This window comes from Mixophyes fleayi, chromosome 3 (assembly GCF_038048845.1).
Source record: "Mixophyes fleayi isolate aMixFle1 chromosome 3, aMixFle1.hap1, whole genome shotgun sequence".
In the NCBI taxonomy this organism is placed as follows: Eukaryota; Metazoa; Chordata; class Amphibia; order Anura; family Limnodynastidae; genus Mixophyes; species Mixophyes fleayi.
The window spans coordinates 155,675,091-155,695,261 of record NC_134404.1 but is presented as its reverse complement, the minus strand read 5'-3'; the positions used below and the strand labels follow the sequence as shown (position 1 = coordinate 155,695,261).

General features: G+C 39.5%; 1 protein-coding gene across 3 annotated transcripts in view; it reads right to left on the bottom strand.

Annotated features, from left to right (window-relative positions):
* Positions 1–16,953, bottom strand: part of KCNQ5 (potassium voltage-gated channel subfamily Q member 5) — a 462,350-nt gene extending 445,397 nt beyond the window's left edge. For all 3 annotated transcript variants that reach the window (XM_075202618.1, XM_075202616.1, XM_075202617.1), the window contains exon 1: positions 15,189–16,953. In XM_075202618.1, coding sequence (XP_075058719.1) covers positions 15,189–15,577 — 389 coding nt within the window. In that variant the 5' untranslated portion in view covers positions 15,578–16,953. The remainder of the gene's footprint in view (positions 1–15,188) is intronic.
* Between the last annotated feature and the right edge of the window lie 3,218 nt (positions 16,954–20,171).

Here is a 20,171-nt window from a genome sequence, read left to right as displayed (position 1 = left end):
ACCACAATGCTCTGCTTTTGGAGTGTGCAGCGCCATATGTAATATTTTATTACACACAAAGCAGCTCTGCTCGAAAACTGAGGTGGCAGAGGATTTTGGTACATGGGCGGAGATAAGATTGTTGTATACACTGCATGGTAAGGATTAAATTCTCATTAAAATACGTGCCTACCCCAACGCTACCCGACTCCTGGTGTGGGCATGTAGCCGGCTCATGACCATGCAAAGCACCCAAGAGGAGGCAAGTCTGGGATGAAAGACTGGGAAATGTCCGCTTCCTTCCATATTTGCCATAATACATAGACCCCTCATGTTTCAAGATATTATACAGCTTATGGATAAAGCCACATTATTGCACAGATTTGTAAAGCAAAGCAATGTACTTTGCTAATATGTAAAAGGAAATGCGTGCTAAAGTCTAAAAATAAACCCCAAACAAAATGTAATCTAAAAATCAGTAACATACTGAAGCCAGGGGGAATTAGTTTAGTTATAAAAGGTCTTCTTTACTTGCAAGTTTAATTTCATTTAATCCTGGCCCACAAAATCAATTTATCCAACTATGCAATGTGCCTCGGTGAACTTAGTAGCAGTCATTAAGTACATCACGTAATGAAGTTGTAGGGCTAATTGACTGTGGTTAGGAAATCAGAGCACCAGCTATAAAAGGATAGGAACAAAAACTAGCTCAGCCAAGACAGCCAGCCCTGAGCTGAGATCAGACGGTGCACTAAACATACACATTCAAAGGCATATGCTACAGATCCGGAAAAAAAAAAAAAAAAAAAAAGTGACACATACTTAAAGCTCAATGCACATTGGCAGAGGGTAACCATTTAAATAAAAACACTATAATACAAACACACACATCTATCTCTATCATTAAACAGTAGCTATAGATGTGCCATCATTGTGCATAGCATTGTACAATAAGCAAAGTGTGAACAGACACAATACATCTACAGGAATAATAAACTGCCTGTGAGTACAATCTGGGTAGAGATTGACTGCATCCTTCCATTAAAAAAAAAGAATCGCAGAAGTTTAGATCCTAAAATTTATAATAGCTTCTACCCTATTTATAGGTTTTTTTTAAAAAAATTTGGCTATGTTTGTAATTATATACATTTACCAGTATTTTATAATAACTTGTATCTGGAAGTCTGCCAAGGTAAATATAGAGCCTTACTATGGTCAATACACAGTCATTTGATGCCTCTATCTTGGTCTCTTCACTGTTGCATGTTTAGCAACAATTACAAATGTTCATAGCTTATTGGACAGGAAAAGAAACGGACTAGTATAGATTGTTATCCATTATGGGTGAAAACGTGTTTATTTTCCCCACTTATAGATATATTACAGTTTAGCTACAACTGTGATGGCAGTAGTTGAGACCCAAATAAAAACTTTACATGGATGTGAAGTACTTTACAGCCTATGTAAGGTGCCAGTGTACAAGACATACACATAAATGTATAGATTCCAGGCTTTATTCTCACTATTGTTCATAATTGAAGCAAACTTAGGTGAAAATTACTGCCCCATATTGTCCCTCAGTACTGTGATCATAACCTGAAACATTTTCTGCCTGCTGCTACTTATAATGGAAATAAGGTCATCCAATACAGTCAGAAAGTGGTGCACACATGGTGAGAAGATCAGATGAGAATAACAAAACTCAAGTTTTGGAGTTGCATGGCAACTAACCAACTATATTTCAAAAGAAGGAATAATGTAAGGACGGAGGGATTTATGTACATTTACACTTACAAAAAGACGGCATGGGAGCTTCCATCTGTAGATGTTATTCCATTAAATGCAGAAAGGAAGTGGCAGTTTCAAACCTACACACTATGCAGACAATTAGTTTTTGCCTATTGAAGTAAAACACTACCAAAACATGCCGGTTTAGCACTACCACTGATTTTAAAATGCAATGGATTCTTATTAATGCAAAATTAAAATGGAAAGAAAAAATTAGATAACAGATCTATATTATAACATACAGAATTAAGGACGTAAAGTAAGCGGTGGCCAGCTTTAAGGTGGCATTAAAAACCATACTGTAGCCCACCACAAACAGAAACAACACTCAACTGTCATATTTCTTGGTTGTTCTCCTAGAAATCATTATCTGCTTTTCAAAATCTCTCTGGTGGGGAGCATAGTATGACCACCAGTCACACACAGATACCAGCATGTCATATGAAGGCAGAGGGGGGAGAAAGGCGTGTGTGATTTTATAGCGCCCAGTGCCAACAGAGCTCAGAGGGGTATTCCAAACCCTCTTTACTCACTACTACATCATATGCCACGTGATTTTCATGGCACTCGCATGACCCTGTGAAGAATATTAAATCATTAATAGCAGCCTAAAGAAACAACCAAGACTACTCTTATATCATGCCACAGGGATTTATCTTTTTTTTAAAAAAAAAACAAAACAAAAAACAACCACACTTTTCATGGCATTGCCGTTTTAAAACAGACAGAAACATAGACAAACCTAGTTCAGTACTAACTGAAGCAAACTATGCAAAGAGATAATTGGCGTCATAATATTCTGACTATTATGAAACATGTAATAACATATGTTTACATCCTTTAGGGTAGATGGTGCTAAAAGCTATTAATGACAAGAGAGCTTTCGTCAACACTCTCTTCCTGCAGAGTAACAGAGCAAAACAACACCTACATAATGCTAACATATGCACTTAAAGAGCAAGAAAACCCATTATTGGACATTAAATCAGAGCAAATGCTGTGCATTTGTAAGCGAACATATCAAATAACAATCCATTAATAATTAGTTACACATTCAGCTTGATAATCATTTAAATCCCTTTGGTGACATTTTTTTTTTTTAAAATAAGAAAAATAAAAGCCTTGTAAGAGCAGTGGAGCTTGCCCATCTAATTCACCCTGGTACTCATAGGCGTGTGCACAGGGAGTGCCAGTGATTGCAAATGTAAAATGTGGCTCGGTGAGCAAAACTGAGCAGCAGGGACTCAATTTGGCTGCTCTCAATTTGCTCCAGGGGAGGAGAGCGCATAGTGTGTTTTCCCATCCTTATCCTGCACGGGTTCCAGTTGTAAAGGTAAGCTGTAGGGTGCATGAGCAAAGGTCTGTAAGGGTGTGTAGAAAGGCCTGATGGGCATGTAAGGGGCATTTGAAGAGATCCGAGGGGCACTTGAAGAGGTCGGAGAGGCATGTTGGTCATTTATGACTTTTTTTTACCCCCACTTCAACATAGGATGCAGTAGCAGCCTGTTTACGAACAGTCCTTTGAACCCTCCTCCACTGGACACAGCAGCAAGGTAAGAGCTATGCTTATTTAATGATCATTGTGAACATTTTGGCAACGTCCATCTTTTCCTCAACCCTTGTCAGTGCTAGATATGCATTCCGGTGTTATTTATGTAGCATGCGCACCTTGTGAACACTAGATATAAATATCATCACTTTTCATACCCCAAATAGTCAGTTCACAGGGATCATAAAAACAGTTTATACAGGTCTAGAGGCAGAAATCTGAAGGGCACCTGGCAATCTCAAGACCAGAGGAATCATCCAATGACAAGTTGAGTTCCTCTACCTAAGAATGAAGACCTTAATACTGTAACTGTGCATCTGTGTGATGTCACTGCTTTTTACAATCCTACTGTGTAGAAATTGTTCACCCCTGGCTTTAGAAACCAAAGCATTCTGACAGAAGCTTGTGTTAGTGCTAACAAGCACATGTATATGGATACCAAACTTTGTCTTGTTATACTATTGCGAAAACCTTTGTGTGTTGAAACCACAGCGATCGCATCAGAGAATCTTTACGGATGAAACAGATTAGACACAGGGTGACTGAATACTTGGCACACCTTCTTGCCCTATATACCTAATGGTTGTGGGGGGAGCTTTAGCTGTTAGTAATGTTGTGGGGTTGTAATAGGTTTAATAGAACTGAAGTGAAATGCCAACTTAACACAAATGTATTTTACCGTTAAGAGATAAATGAAGAGCAATTTAAAGTTATTAAGTCATAAAAATCAAAAATCCTACAAAAAAAAAAAAAAAAGCCAGACATATTTTGTAGCATATTAACCAGACTAGACTATTAATACAGGTAGTATTAATGAAACCTAGTTATGTACGCTCAGCTACAAATTGCTACATGGAAACTCCTGCAACATGAACCAGCTGTCCCAATTAATTAAATTTTGGACACAAACAGACCCAATAGATCCCCTTTTTCTAAGTCACTTACTGTGGACCATCATGGCAGTATGAGAGTTACCCAAAGGCTGTCCGCCAATGGTATGACTCCAAACATGTTATTTGTCAAGTAGCCTGAGCCAAACTACTGGCTAGGAGTTCCTAAGGTAAGCAGGTGTGAATTCATGCATCAGATATGGATCATTAAATAAAAGGTTTCCATATAAATTGTAAACATGACACTAAAGAAACTTAGGCCAAGTTAGAATCTGGTTATTCATGATAACAGAAATATAGACATAAAAGAGTTTATTTTAGAAGACAAAATATTACAATGGGCCCATGGAAATCTACCCAACATTGTCAATTTTACACGGCATTTAATCAAAATCCTTTAAAAGTGATTAATATTGCAGTATGTTTAGCATTGTGGGTCCATAAAAGTTTGAATGGAATGAGCAGCACAAAGGGTTAATGTGTCTTTTCACTTTACATTTTAGTTCTATAATGAAATGTCCCTTTACTGTAGGTAATCTACAAAAACAACAACTAAATAAGATACACCTACCATCTACATTTCAGGAAAACACATTAGGAAAGTAAGCTGCTTTCCTCAGCTCTTTTGCCATTTCCACTTGCCAAATATGCTATTTGCAATTTAAAATTGGCACTCTTTCCATACAGACAATTAGTTAAACGCAGTTGGCGATTACCCTTGTTTACCATGCTGCTCTCTAGTGCATCACATTTTCTGGAATTTATTTTCACCCCTTCTTGTTTATCTCGCCCTCTATATCTGTGTGTGGGTTTGTGCACAATATCTATCTAGAACATCAAAAAAAATATCTAATAAACATGCTCATATATTAACAGTAAACAGCTTTACTAACTTTATTTATTCACATTTACATACTACCTATGCAAGTTATGTGTTTTAAACAGTGGTCAAAGTGGAAATTTAGAAGTGGCGGTATGGAAAATGTAATGGGAATGTAATTGAATGGAATTTGATAGTATTGCAACCAAAGCAATAGTAGACGTGGCGGTATGGTATACACCACCACTTCAATGACTAGTTGTAAAGTAAAACAAATATATGATTAAGGCTGTGTACACACTCCAGGGTTTTCAGCCGATTATCAAACCAATCACACTATAAACGACTTTTCGGACCGATATCGCATTAGTGTGTGCGCTGCATCAATGAAGATTATTATTCCACAGCACATCATATCATTTCATTTGATTTTTAAATCAAACTAAATATCTTGTTCAGCGATGGAACAATATTGTTCCAATCCTGCAGTGTGTATGTACTCACGACCAGCAGTGTCCATAGATCTCTATGGAGTGTGCAGAGTCACAATCTTTTCGGCCAATGATTATGACAGACGAAGAGCACAGTTCTGAAAGTAAATCATGTGAAACGTGTTTGCACATGAGTCGGTATGCTGATCGGGATTTTTTTTTTCCAGTTTGGTATAAGCGTTAACTGTAATCGAATCGGGAGAAGTTTTCTGTAGCCCATATGCCATCCCCTGCTGTTAAGGTAGGTTTCATCCTACAGTCCAGACATATCGGTAGGTTTATTGGTTCAGTGGTGTAACTATCGTTGGTGCGGCAGGTCTTGTGCACTGGGGCTCATGGAGATAATGGGGCCCACTACATGGCAGATGCAGAGGGTCGGGGGCCCCGGTGCCCTCCTCCACTGGGGCCCCACAGCTCACTAGTTCCGCCTCTGTATTGGTTTGTTACTAAATTGGCCCTAGGGCGTTTGGAAAATTAGATTGTAAGGAACGGACTAATGTACATGAACAACATGCTGATTGTACAGCACTGCAGAAGTTACAGGTGTCCTACATTTGTACAACAGCAACGCAATTTCAGACTTGGGAGGGGTTTGTGGGTGAAGTTAGAATTTCCAGCAATGGATGTGGGATGAAATAGGTGGTGAAAAGGTATCCAACACATACTAATAACATCAGTGCTGTGGCTGGCAGTCTAGACCAGATGACTTAAGTACTTCAAGCTTACATCACATTGGGTTTCAATATGCTACAGAACCTGTGTAAATCACATTTTTTTTTTTTTTTGCCAGAAACAAATACATTAAGAGCATGCCTGGTCCATCTTAACACAGGAAGCAGTGGTGCTATGAGGGCGCTTTTATAAAACGGTAATACAGGTGGCATGTACTAGAAACCTTTTTATGCACTTCTATGCCATTAAGATACCTGGGGGCAGGAGACTGGTGTTGTACAGAGGGACCAATGTAACGGGTTTTGCTTTTCTAGATTACTCACATAACTACTGTAGCTAAAAATATATTTGTTTGACTAAATATGTAAGGGAACTATAAAAATATTATTCGACCAAGAAATGTCTCAAAATAGGTATTCTGGTTTCCTGTAAAAGAAAGTCATAAAGCATCCGGTTGAAGCACTCTTACCACTTTTCTAAAGCAGTTTTATCTTTGCATCACAAGCATAAAAGGGGCTGTTACTGCACGGAATGGGCCCAATTATTGCATTTTTATTAGTGTTTATATAATGTACATCAGTTAAAGAGTTTCTCCTCCTCTTAGTTCGTTCCTCTTTGAGATTGTCGGCAACCTCATTATCATGCAGACATTTTATTAAATCCATCTAAATAGTTGATTTATGTCAGAGCTGTTAGGTCATCCTCTGATTCAGCAATATATGATAACAGATAACAGTCACTGCTCACACAGTATCTCCCCTTTATCAAAGAAAACCAGAGCATACCTGAAACCAGGATAGTTGTGAATAAAGACTGCATGGTCCAAACGCTAATGTTATCATGACTGTACATAAAGCTATGCCAGTGTAGAGCATGCAGATGTTCAAAAGCCATTACTTGCAATTATGAAAATACAATTTATTAGTAGCCTAAATAATACAAATAATATATTATCCAATAATATATATAAATATAAAAAAGTATCCGGTTTGATTGTAGCTTCCTAAAATAGGCAGAAGTACTCAACAGGTCCATATAGAATGTTCCCATATAAATTCCAGACGGTTTTATTATTTTCTGAGGCTTTTTTCAGTAATCAACTAACATAGATATTGAGAGAGAATCTGTAACATTAATTCATCTTGTGTACAATTTACAAGGGAGGCAGAGAGGTATTGGCGTTATACGTGCACAGTTCATAAAAAAAGGTTCCTGAAGCATTGCCGTGGCAACATTGCAGGTTGTAGTCAGGAAAGACCCATATTCAATGCATAGGGCAACACAGACACAAAATCAAGCAAATTGCAATGGTGTGTTCCATATTTGGGGTGCAAGGTGGTGGGCGTGTGCAGAAATAGAGTATAATTAGGGCAATCTGATAATTTATTCAGACCTATGTCACAATTCCTATATAGGAGCACAATTACACACCAGTGTTCTGGTCATAACTAAATATGGTATACAGATAATAGTAAGTTATTTACACATTTCCTGAAAAGAATAATGTGAAAGATATGGACAGTGTCCTGAAAGCCCGACAGATCTCAGTCCAAACAGCTAAGTGAATGCTGTAAGCTCCAATGGGGCAGGGACAGATGTGAATGAGTTCTCTGCACAGCGCTGCAGAATCAGTGGCGCTATATAAATAAATGGTGATGATGATGCTGTGTTAAAGTTTGTTGGAGTCAGTCTGAATCAATGATAAAATCCAAAAGGGATACGTTCTTAGCAGAATGGATACTAGGCACCGAAATAAAGTGTCAATCCATTACTAAAGTCCAGGGTGCTGAGAGAACAGTTTAGTTGTAGTTATATGGCCGGGAAAACGCTCCAGAGAGCACATTTCAATGTAAGTCTTCCATCTTATACAGACTGTTTTTACAGATTCTGTCTGCCATCACCCCAGCCACACTCGTACTTCAGCCTCCAAGTAACTACAACCTTTACTTCTTAACTATTGATGACACTTTCCTGTGAACTTTACTCTCATGAACATGGTAAACTTGTGGGGAGGAGCATTTACACCTACTCAGCAAGCTGACTGGAACAGAGAGAGCACAGACTGCATGGGACAGCTATAGCCATCATGGCGGATCTGAACGGTGTGAGGACTGTAATATGTTATGGTTTTTATTTTTTTCCTCCAAACTCCTTAAAGTCCTCCCAAACTATTTTTTAAGCGGAATCCTTCTTTAAAGATATTAGTGCTGCCCAAATATGTTCTTGTGGGAATGGCTGCAGAGCAAATTAAATTAATTATTTTGTTATTTTAAAAGGGAACTCTACCCGCAAAATAAACATTGCTTAACTGTGCCCAATATTGGAGGTGCATGTGCTAGAAATACATTTGCACAGGCTAGGAGAAAGGATTTGTGACTGCCTCCCATTTGCTTGGTAATTGGTTATATCATTTACAGGGTTCAGCTTGCTTAGATGTGGTTACAAAAAAAAAATGAATCTATTTACTGTGGTGCAACATAATTATAATTAAGTGCTTAGTATTTACATTAGTCAAAAGAAATGGAAATGAAAATTAGGTTTAGCATGCATTTAAACCACACTGTTCATTTTTTTTTACTTAAAACAAACTGATGGAAATCATAGTAACAGTACCATTTTTGTAATCTTTTATTCTAAGTCATTTCCTGTTCCACTTTATGAAAAGTATTTACCAGCTTTGTAATGTGTTCAATTAATCTAATACGTATCGGACCACTCTGTAAAATTGTTCAGGCTTTCTGTACATGCAACACAAATTCCAAAATATTGCAATAAGCTCTAGTAAAATCTACCAAATGGATATATATATATATATATATATATATATATATATATATATATATATATATATCTGTCAAAATATACTAAATGTCCAGGGACTTTATATAAAAATAGACAATAGGCAATACAGAATCATTAATAACCTAAGCATTTAAAGCTTAGTTTGGGTGGAAGATAACCGTCTCAATTGCCCCTAGGCTCTAGATTCCAGAGCCCTTTATGTATTCTTGTTTATGTGCAATAGTAATATAGGTAGATGTCTTTTGGAAGGCCTGGATGGGCTTTCAGTTTTAACAGATAATTCCGCCACTTTCTCCTGATGTTCAGTGCACACAAACTGGGGTGAGGAGAGATGTCCTGTGAGTGTCAGCCTGATGCTCTCTGCCCAAGATTGTTTGCTTTGTGGGCTAAACACAGTACTCCATAGTGGTAGCAGTCAGATATAAATACCAGGACGGTGCTACCATTAGGGACTTGCCTAGAGCATCAGTACTTGATGGAAGTTAAATTAAATTTTCCCATAGATATCGGGGATCTGGAGCCCCAGCATCACTTCCACAGGAAACAGGATTTTGCTGGCAGACAATTCCACCTGCTTAATAAAACCAGTTGCACTCATCAGCCAGGAAAAGCCTGGACACAAGTTATTTAGGAGTCAGTGCTCTACAGGAGCTCCTATTTTTTCAGCTGTGCTTTCTATTACAAGCCCACTACTTTCATTGTCCCGTGATATAACACTCTTCTACATTGGATACAGAATATCTGTGTCATGTCCAAAGGCAACAAAAATAATCAGCTCTAGCACTTGGATCTAGTTATGGCCTCCAAGCATTATTTTGTCCGGTGATTTTTGCAGGCACAAAGTGTTGTCACTGGCAGCAGTAAAATGACTCTTGTAACTGTGCTGTTCTAGAACTGCCATATCAGTCTGATTACACAGGTGGGTTTTTTTTTGTATATCAAGTTTATCACACAGGTTGTAGTTTTGTCAATTTTTTATATTTTCATTGAATTGATTTCCAAATCGTTAATGTTCCTCTTCACAAGATTGAATTATTTACGATTTGCTAAAACCAGAAAAATAAACAAATGAAATGTGATTTACGTATAAAGAAAAATACATTCCAATGAAAACAAAAATTACTGCTTTAAAGTCACAAAGGACATTAATTCTAACCACAGACTACATGAAATGACAAGCAAACATTGTGGGAAAACAGTAGCAAACCATTCAAATCTCTGGAAACATTCGAGTCTTCAGGGCAAAGCAAACATTTGTTTTCAATCAGCCGCTCATTATACACTCAGCTTAATGGTAAAAAGCTTTTTTTCTCTCTCTCTACCAAAAGACAAGTCTAAGGATTCTCAAACTTTAATTCACAGTTTACACAGGTTTACCCATGCATTTTTTTTCCTGTTTGAAGCATCATTAAAGAACAAACATGTTACCATTTCATTTACAACTCAGCCGTAACTTCTTGGCTGCGAGAGGCCAACAACACACAGGCGGCCTGTGGCAGCCAGGGGGGGGTGACATTAACCATGGGTCTTCTTGCATAATAACACTCCGACTGCAGAAATCCTGCCTTGAGGAGTTGGCTTTAGTAAGCGGCTGATAAAATATAATAAAGTTGCTGCAATATTTTGACCTATTCTTGCTACAAAAGAATATGGACCCAAGGATACTGATAAGGTTTGATCTGCATTTTCCAGTGACCTATGAATAAATATGATCCTTGTCGAGAATGCAACAATGAATATCAAATTAAAAACAGCACATGGTCCCAAAAGTACTTAGACATTATTTTGTGTAAACAGTCATTCAAGACACAGCTATAGAGTTTAGTAAACATGGTTCACAATCGGAAACATTATACTGAGCCTTTATAAATATAATTCACAACCAGCAGCAGCATTATACCAGAGCCTGAGCTACGTTTTATCCCATGAGCCACTTGTGACAGTGTGCATGTGACTTGCTAGCGCGCTCACCCATCATTTTTTCAACACATGACTAGGGAACCAAAGTTGCACTTGGTCAGTTGTCTTTGTAAATGTGTAGAAAAAAAATCTCCCATTGTAACTGGAAGCACAGGGAGCTATATTTACTAACAAAGTGTAAAAGTGAACTAAATTAGACAAAAAAGCAAATCTCTTGTTGCAAATTTCCACAAGATGGATCAAAAGCTAATGACCTATGGTTACAACAGTTTACTCTCCATTTCAGCTTTTTTTTTATTAATGTTTGTGCATTAAGGCGACATAACTGGTATTTTTACAAAAATACTTTGAACGTCTAATGGTACCAAAATGCATTAGACCAAAAAATCCACAGTATAAAACAGATATGAATTTAGTATAGCTAAAATATATGAAATCAACGCTATCTTTCCAACAGCAAAGGGTAGACACTCAATACAAGTGATATTTCGGAGCTTTAATACAAACACAACATTTCATCAAACAGTATTGACTGGCTTTGGTCCTCATGTGTGAATTCGTCAAGTCTAAACGTCTAAAGGGATGTGTGTTCATGCATAGTAATTTATCCAGGATATGAATATTGCATATCTTTCAGTGTATTTCTGAACTTGTAACATTATATATTTAGCAAGACCTCTCCTTTGGCAGTCAGTTCACTAGACAAACTATTTTTCTAGAAGCAGACACGCAATGAGGATTACAGTCAAATATCAAATAGGTAGAAAGGCTTTAACTGGGATACAAACAAATGGCTAGGTTAATGTTGTAAAACACATCCAGTTATTAATTAGCTTAAAAAATAATCATACGATTAGGACATGTAAAGGATTTGGGGAAATCTTTGCTTACAAAAGGTCAATAATGTTATAAACAAATTGAAAAATTACTTTTTTCACAACATTAAAGTTCATAGAATTATTTGCTTTGCAAGTTTTCTGTACTTTGAATCAGTAATACAGTAAAACAGGGTGATTTCTTCATTAATCAGGTGTCTGATGTATGACTCTTACTTGGTATATTAAACTTTAACGATCGTAGAACTTAGAAAACTATTACTCAACTTTCCTATCTCCATTACCCAAATAACAACCATTTTTAGTCCCTACATAGACACCTCAGATCAAAAAGCATAAAAACCAAGACATGTCATATTATTCAGTTCCAAACCCCAATATTTCAACTCTTGTGAAATCAGCCTTTTCAGATTCCAGTATATTGTGTTTCGTCACAATCTGAATTAAAGATATTTATAAAATGAAGACTCAGCACAGGAACCTACGATACATAGTAATATATGTAGCAAAGTATGCATAAAACTCAGAATTCCACATAGATATATCTTTCTCTCTGTAAAACTAACTGAAATGATTGAAAAGATGTGGGATAATGCACTGCCTAATTATATGGATATTAGGGGGTCACAGGGTTCTGTGAGCATATAAAAGCACAATGCTGTATTCTGTAGTTTTTCTAATGAACACCAAAATGATGACATTGTAATTCCCATATATACAAATAATTTTATAGCAGTTTATACATATTTTACCACTTATATTCAAACAAAGCTAGCTGGTATATAAAATGTGTGCATTCACTATTCATGAACGGAAAGCAGAAGGATGTGACATAAAAGAACTAACACACTATCTTGACTTATAATGTGAAAGCTGTACTTTTTCTTGACACTCAGAACTGTGAGTCACAGACAAAGCCCACCAACAGCAGTTACTGTTTTCCGCCTTCTCTCACCCACAAGCAGAAATCTAATTATATATTAGATAATAAGCCTCTAACACGCCCCATTACTATTTGAGAGAAGCAAGACGTTTCTCAAACAAGTGAAAGGACTTCCTATCCAAAGTGTACACAGCCGACAAAACACATTTGTGGCAAGTCCCATTCATCCACATCTCTGGTCCACAGTATGGTAACCGCAGATCACTTAGTAGACTTGTGCAGGTATTCTAGGTGCTTGCTCTAACCATTTATACTAGTGCACAATTGTAAAAAACAAATGACATATGTTGTATTTAGGAGCCAATACACATCATAATCTCTTAGGATTTTAAAAGTCTTCATATATGTAAAGCCCACATGACTGTGCATTTTTGGCAGGGTGCATTCCAGCTCTTAAAATGACATAAAAACAATAAAAAAGTTATGCCAGACCAATTGCATTTCACACATTTGAGAAGAATCACATGAATTGCACCTCTAGCACTTAAAGATTATATTGCACATCAGTCAAGCTAAGACAGCTTTCATGACAGCTCAGCACTAAATGTCAACACAAAGTGATCTTATTGGGATTAGATAAAAGCTGGAACTGACGGAATGGCGGACCACCAGAATGAGTCAGCTTACTACAGCGCCCTCCACTGCTCGGTGTCTTGAGTGAAGCTCGCTATATTTTCTCTGCCTGTATAGTGCATTCTGTTCTGCTACACAGATATGTTCTGTGTAAGATGTGGAACAACTGGCTGCCGGAATGGAGCTCCGAGGACCTTAGCCAACCATCCCGGGTGCCGGAATGGATGTCTCGGTACCTTAGCCAACCATCCCGGGTGCCGGAATGGATGTCTCGGTACCTTAGCCAACCATCCCGGGTGCCGGAATGGATGTCTCGGTACCTTAGCCAACCATCCCGGGTGCCGGAATGGATGTCTCGGTACCTTAGCCAACCATCCCGGGTGCCGGAATGGATGTCTCGGTACCTTAGCCAACCATCCCGGGTGCCGGAATGGATGTCTCGGTACCTTAGCCAACCATCCCGGGTGCCGGAATGGATGTCTCGATACCTTAGCCAACCATCCCGGGTGCCGGAATGGATGTCTCGATACCTTAGCCAACCATCCCGGGTGCCGGAATGGATGTCTCGATATCTTAGCCATCCTTTCCAGGTGCAGGAATAGATGTCTGAGCACCTTAGTTATCACTTCCCGACTGCCAGAATTGGGCTCCAAGTATCGTAGAGAACAATTCCAAGTGTTGGAACGGAGCTCAGAGTACCCTAACCATCCATTACGACTGCCGGAATGGATATCAGAGTACCTTAGCCATTTATTCCGGGTGCCGGAATAAGGTTTTATTTATGGTAATCATCCATTCCGGCATCCGAAATGGATGGTTAAAGGTCCTCGGAGCTCCATTCCAGCAGCCGGAATGGATGGGCAAGATACTCAGAAGCCCATTCCGGGGAATTGGGTACTCTTTAACAGTACGGATAATTCAGACACCGAGGAGTACTAGACTTAAATTCCGAATGTGGGAATGTAATATAAGCAGACTTACCTCCAAACCGACACTGTAGATCTCCGATCGCAGCAGGATGGTGAGTTGAAGTTATTTCGACTAGTCAGGTGTCAGTCAGTAGATTTTCACGTCATCGCAACCTGTATCAGTTTGAATTTAAAGCAGCAATGTCGGGTTAAGTGTTTAAATACAACCTGCGAGGTCCTGACATTGCCGCTTTAAATTAAAAGTGATACAGGTCGCGATGACATGAAAATCTAGCGACGGACACCTGACTAGTCGAAATAACTTCAACTCACCATCCTGCTGCGATCGGAGATCTACAGTGTTGGTTTGGAAGTAAGTCTGCTTATATTGCAAGAGTTTTTTCCCACATTTGGAATTTAAGTCTAGTACTCCTCAGTGTCGGAATGGTGGTAATCGTGAAAACAATTACCACCAATTCCGGGACCCAGAATGAATAGCTATGGCACTCACAGACCCATTCCGGCACCCGGAATGGATAGCCAAGGAGCTCAGATCTCCATTCTGGCAGCCATAACGGATGGTTAAGGTGCTCAGAGCCCCATTCCGGTACCCAGAATGCATGGTTAAGGTCCACGTAGCTCTATTATGGTAGCCGGAATGGATCGTTAAGGTCCTTGGGGCTCCATTTCAACATACATTCAGGCAGGGAGAGCAGATAACTAGAATATATAGCTATGATACACAGAGATATATATATATATATATACACACATACATACACACACACACACACACAATACAATATATACAATATAATATGTGGAGAAGTTGTGCTCCACTTATTACAGAGAACATATCTGTATAACAAAACAGAATGCACTATATAGGGAGAGAAAACACACCAAGCTTCACTCAAAACACCAAGCAGCAGAGGACGCTGCAGAGAGCCAAATCATTCCGGTGTTCCAGCATTCTGGCAATGCCAGTTTTCACCCACACCCATTTTATTTACTCACACGAATACGTGGTAGACAAAAGCCCAACCTCTGGGTCTCTCCAGCACGTTGTAAAGATAGTTTTGCAGCTTCCTGTACTTGACGTTCCTCCGGCAGCTTTGACTGCTGTTATAAGACAGCGGCTTTCCCAATAAGCTCATGCGAGCTCCCTGCTTCCCCCTGCGGCTCTCCTGCAAGCTACCTCCTGTCCCCCCACCGCCCCTGGCTGTTTCACTTGTTCCCAGCAGGAGCAAGCCGTCCCCTCTATTGGAGTTCAACAGCACCCTGCTGCCCCGGCCGGACTCCACATCCTTCATGCCGTAGTACCGGTCTCTACCTCTCCCTCTAGAGCTGCTCTTCATCCAGAGCTCAGAGCCTCCCTCATCACCTCCACTGTGGCTGCGGGGCATGGCATCACCGGAGCAGGCAGATAAGGCAGAGCAAGTAGCTCTGGGTGCATGCAGAGAGCAAGAGCAGGGGGCAAGGTATCAGTGTCCCTTCGTTCAGAAAATCACCAATGATTCAGACTGTCAGATCAGGACTTGAAAATGCCCCATTTCACCAGGCATGTAATTGATTGATTACTTTATGTGCAGAATGCCAACGTATCCTGGATCTTTAGTAGTGACAGGTTTAGATTTCTCTTCCCATGGGATGTTAGGGGCACAGCTCTTGCAGACAGAAAGTATTCTCATTCAGACAATAAATACACTTTGCCTCCTGTATATGATTACTTAGCCCAGTCACATAAAGCAGCATGTTCTCCAAGGTAAAAATCCTCTTTCTGAAACGTTTCCCCTCTTAGTAAGTGTGATCTGGTTTCCACTTTACCCCCTGTTTAAAGGAGTATTTGTCTTTTCTGTGTGGATGCACCATCCCCAGTGGTTCATGTGTAGAGCAAAGTGCTGCATGAGTCTGCTTTCCCTAGAATGGAAACTCGGCTCACACGAGGTTACAGACCACCACGATTTCCGTTGATAAGGCAAGTCTGTATTTTCTACTCAGTACAACAGCTCGGTCTACTGGTTTGAAAGCCAAGTTGCTGCCAGCCTCTACGACCCTTTAAAAAGTGACAAATCCAGCAATATCCCCTTAAATCAACTGTTCCAATCTCCTTGCTGGGTTGAATAGAGACACAGATTTATCATGTGATAGACTCTGTTTTCATCAGCTGCAATGCTCCGGAAAGTGCCAATGAAACATCTATCTCTCAAGATGATATTTTCAGCTGATGTCACGCCTGGAGCTGAACACAGAGTGGAATTCCCTTGGTCTGTGCACAGGAGGGGCCAGTGCACTCTATGCAAACACAACAGACCATATGTGATCAAATAGCAGTACATCCACCAGGTTCCTAGAAGAAACCTTCAGAAAACACAAGATCAAACAACAGTAGGTGTCAGGACCGTAGGTACCCACTTCAAACTTCAAGGCAGCTGATATTCCCCCCTTTGCCCAACTTTTAGAAGAAAACTATAACTCAGTGCAGTTGCAATAGTAGTGATAGACTGCTTTGCACTTCTCCCTTTGCCTGGTCCGTGCTCCGTGCAGCCTGCAGCTACTTCTCCGGTGCTGCTGCTGACACGGAGGCTGGTGTGGGAGTGGAGGAGGGGGGGTGTGGGGAAATGAACAGAAGCTGTTAACACTGCAACTACGGGCTGAGCTGTGGGGGAGAGGCAGCTGGCTGCATTCTTCCTTACCAAAGCAGCAGCTCTTTTCTTTCCCCTTCCTTTACATGCGTTACATGCTTCTTGTCTGTGCGTCTAGATGTCTCTTCTGGCGTCTTCTTAAGTCACAGGTGCAACCGGAATTCAAAGTTGGGGGTGGAGATACTGTAGACTGTGTTACTGCCACGCTATATAAGCCTATCAAAACTGAGTGGCTTTTTTAGGCTTTGGGGCAGCTGCATTGCTTTAAAAAAAAACTAAAAAAAACTAGAATTTCCGAAACAATATTTATTTTTTATGGCAAAATGTGGCAGAAAAAAAAAATATTTTTGCAACCTATTCATGCAAGAATAAAGTATTTAATATGGCAGTTGGAAAGAGGTTTACTTTTTTGCCATTATGTTTAATTGTAAGAAATGAGCGTTAGAAACCACCAATGTGTATCTATATTCAGAAGGACTGATGGAGCAGCGTGTTGGCTGAATAATTTATACTAATCTTGCATTTTTAAGATTTTGAAGTCTGAATAAGCATATGTGAATTAAACTAAAGGAGTAAAAAGAGTTAAAATGCAAAGCGTGGATGTTTCCCTTCAGACCACCTCATATTAGAGATGTTCATTGACCCCCGTGAAGTGGTTTTGGTTTTGGATCTGGATTAGCTTCTTGTTTTGTTTTTGGTTTTGCCAAAACCGCCCTCGTGTGTTTTGGTTTTGGATTTTTTAGAAAAAATCCTAAAATATGCTAAAATCACATAATGTTGCACTTTTTTGTTCCTACATTATTCTTAACCTAAATAACACTAATTTCAAGGTAAAAACTAGAGATGCTCAGGCTCGGTTCCTCGGGAACCGAACACACCCGAATTTAGGGGATCTTTTGCGCTTTTTCGGAATCGAAAACGAGGCAAAACGTCATTGTTACATCGTCGTATCTCGCGAGTTTTGGAATCGATAAATACCACCCTCCACGGCGATCTAGCGCCATTTGAAAGAGAGACACAGAAGGGGTAGCACACTGTGTAGAGCAGTTGGTCAACCAAGTAGATAGAATTGAAAGAGGAGGGGGTAGCAGTGTTCAAGAAAGTCTACAGTGACATTCAGGAGAGCTCCATTGGTAATTCTCATTGCATAAAAATACAAATACTAGTGCTGTTAGGGTTGGTGTAATTCAGAAGTGAAATTCTACTGTTTTATATTGGTAACACGCAAAAGGCAAGCTCCATTGGTAATTCTCATTGCAGAGAAATGCAAATACTAGTGCTGTTAGGGTTGGTGTAATTCTGCAGTCAGATTTTACTGTGTTATATAGGTAATGCACAAAAAGGAGAGCTGCGTTGGTAATTCTCATTGCAGAAAAATATAACTACTAGTGCTGTCAGGGTTGGTGTAATTCTGCAGTCAAATTCTACTGTGTTATATAGGTAACACACAAAAAGGAGAGCTGCTTTGGTAATTCTCATTGCACAAAAATACAAATACTAGTGCTGTCAGCGTTGGTGTAATTCTGCAGTCCAATTCTACTTTGTTATATAGGTAACACACAAAAAGTAGAGCTGCATTGGTAATTCTCATTGCAGAAAAATACAAATACTAGTGCTGTCAGGGTTGGTGTAATTCTGCAGTCAAATTCTACTGTGTTATATAGGTAACACACAAATAGGAGAGCTGCGTTGGTAATTCTCATTGCAGAAAAATATAAATACTAGTGCTGTCAGGGTTGGTGTAATTCTGCAGTCAAATTCTACTGTGTTATATGGGTAACACAAAAAGGAGAGCTGCGTCATTGCTGAAATACAAATACTAGTCTTTGCAGGTTTTCTTCTGAATTTGCACAAAAAAGTGTACGGTGTTATATAAACCCCAAAGAGAAGAGATCCATTGCTCCATTGCAAATTGTCATTGCTGAAATAAAAATACTAGGCCATGCAGGCTTTTCTCCTGAATTTGCACCAAAAAGTGTATGGTGTTATATACACCCAAATAGAAGGGGTCCATTGCTAATTGTCAATGCTGAAATGCAGATGTGTGCCTAAACAGCCCGACTGTAGCCAGTGATACACCAATTGAGGATGCCACTTTGGAATTGCAACAGGATGGGGATATTTGTGTCGCTGACGAGGGCACTAATGAGGATGTTGAGGCTGAGGATGATGACAACAATATCTTGCCACAGTAGAGTTCATTAACAGCACTGTTACCTTACATGCCTTAAGGCCATTGTTACCTTGTTTTGTGGGGGCCCAAATAAACCAAGTACTTCAGCCACAAGGAGTGGCACTTTTGTGACTGAAGTGCTTGGTTTGTTAAAGTGTACATGTCTTTTTTTAAGATCCAACATAAGGGTGGGTGGGAGGGCCCAAGGACAATTCCATCTTGCACCACTTTTCTTTTCTGCCACTGCTGTGTGCCAATGTGTCCTAGATGTGCTATGAACTGCCGTGTGTTTGAGTCATTGCTCTGTCGCTTAGCATCCAGCCATGTCGCTGCAGTATTTGTCCGAAAGTGTATGAAAATAATGATGTGACCTGTGAGGTGGTCAAAATTGACTGCAAATGACTTGAAATTAGTGTTATTGAGGTTAATAATAATGTAGGATCAAAAAAAGAGTAAAATTATGTAATTTTAGCATATTTTAGCAATTTTTCTAAACAAAATACAGATCCAAAACCAAAACCAAAACACATGAGGGCGGTTTTGCCAAAGCCAAAACACGAAGCTAATCCAGATTCAAAACCAAAGCCAAAACCACTTTACGGGGGTCAGTGAGCAACTCTAATTAAAACCCATAATCAGCCCCGGAGGCTGATTATGGGTGGAGAAAAGACACAGAGAAGTAGCACAGAGAAGTAGCAAAGAAATGTTTAAACATCAGGTCTAATGTACCTTTTTTTAACTACATGACTTCCATCTACCGAATACCTGTATTGTAGACACTGAGGCCCCTCCAGCCGCTGCTGCTGTAGCAGGCCCAATGTGGAACAAATATGTGCCGTATAATGAAGGGTCTAAACCCAAGTAAACTATGGAGCGCTTCAGTGAAACTGAAATTTTGTAAGAGATGACCCATCTAAGCAGGGCTGCCATCAGAAATCGTGGGGCCCAGTACAAATGAAACAGGCAGCCCCCCCCCCCCCCCCCCGGGTGAACGCCCCCTTTCCCCAAAAAAAACAACAAAAACTTAATTTATGACATTAAGGGAGAAAATAAATATTATCCCTCAAGAAATACAGCTTAACCCATTATCATACTTGGAAGCCTAGTCTTCTACAAAATTCAGAGTAAAAAAAATGTGATAATAAAATATCTTTAAAATATACTTACCCAGATGTTGCAGCT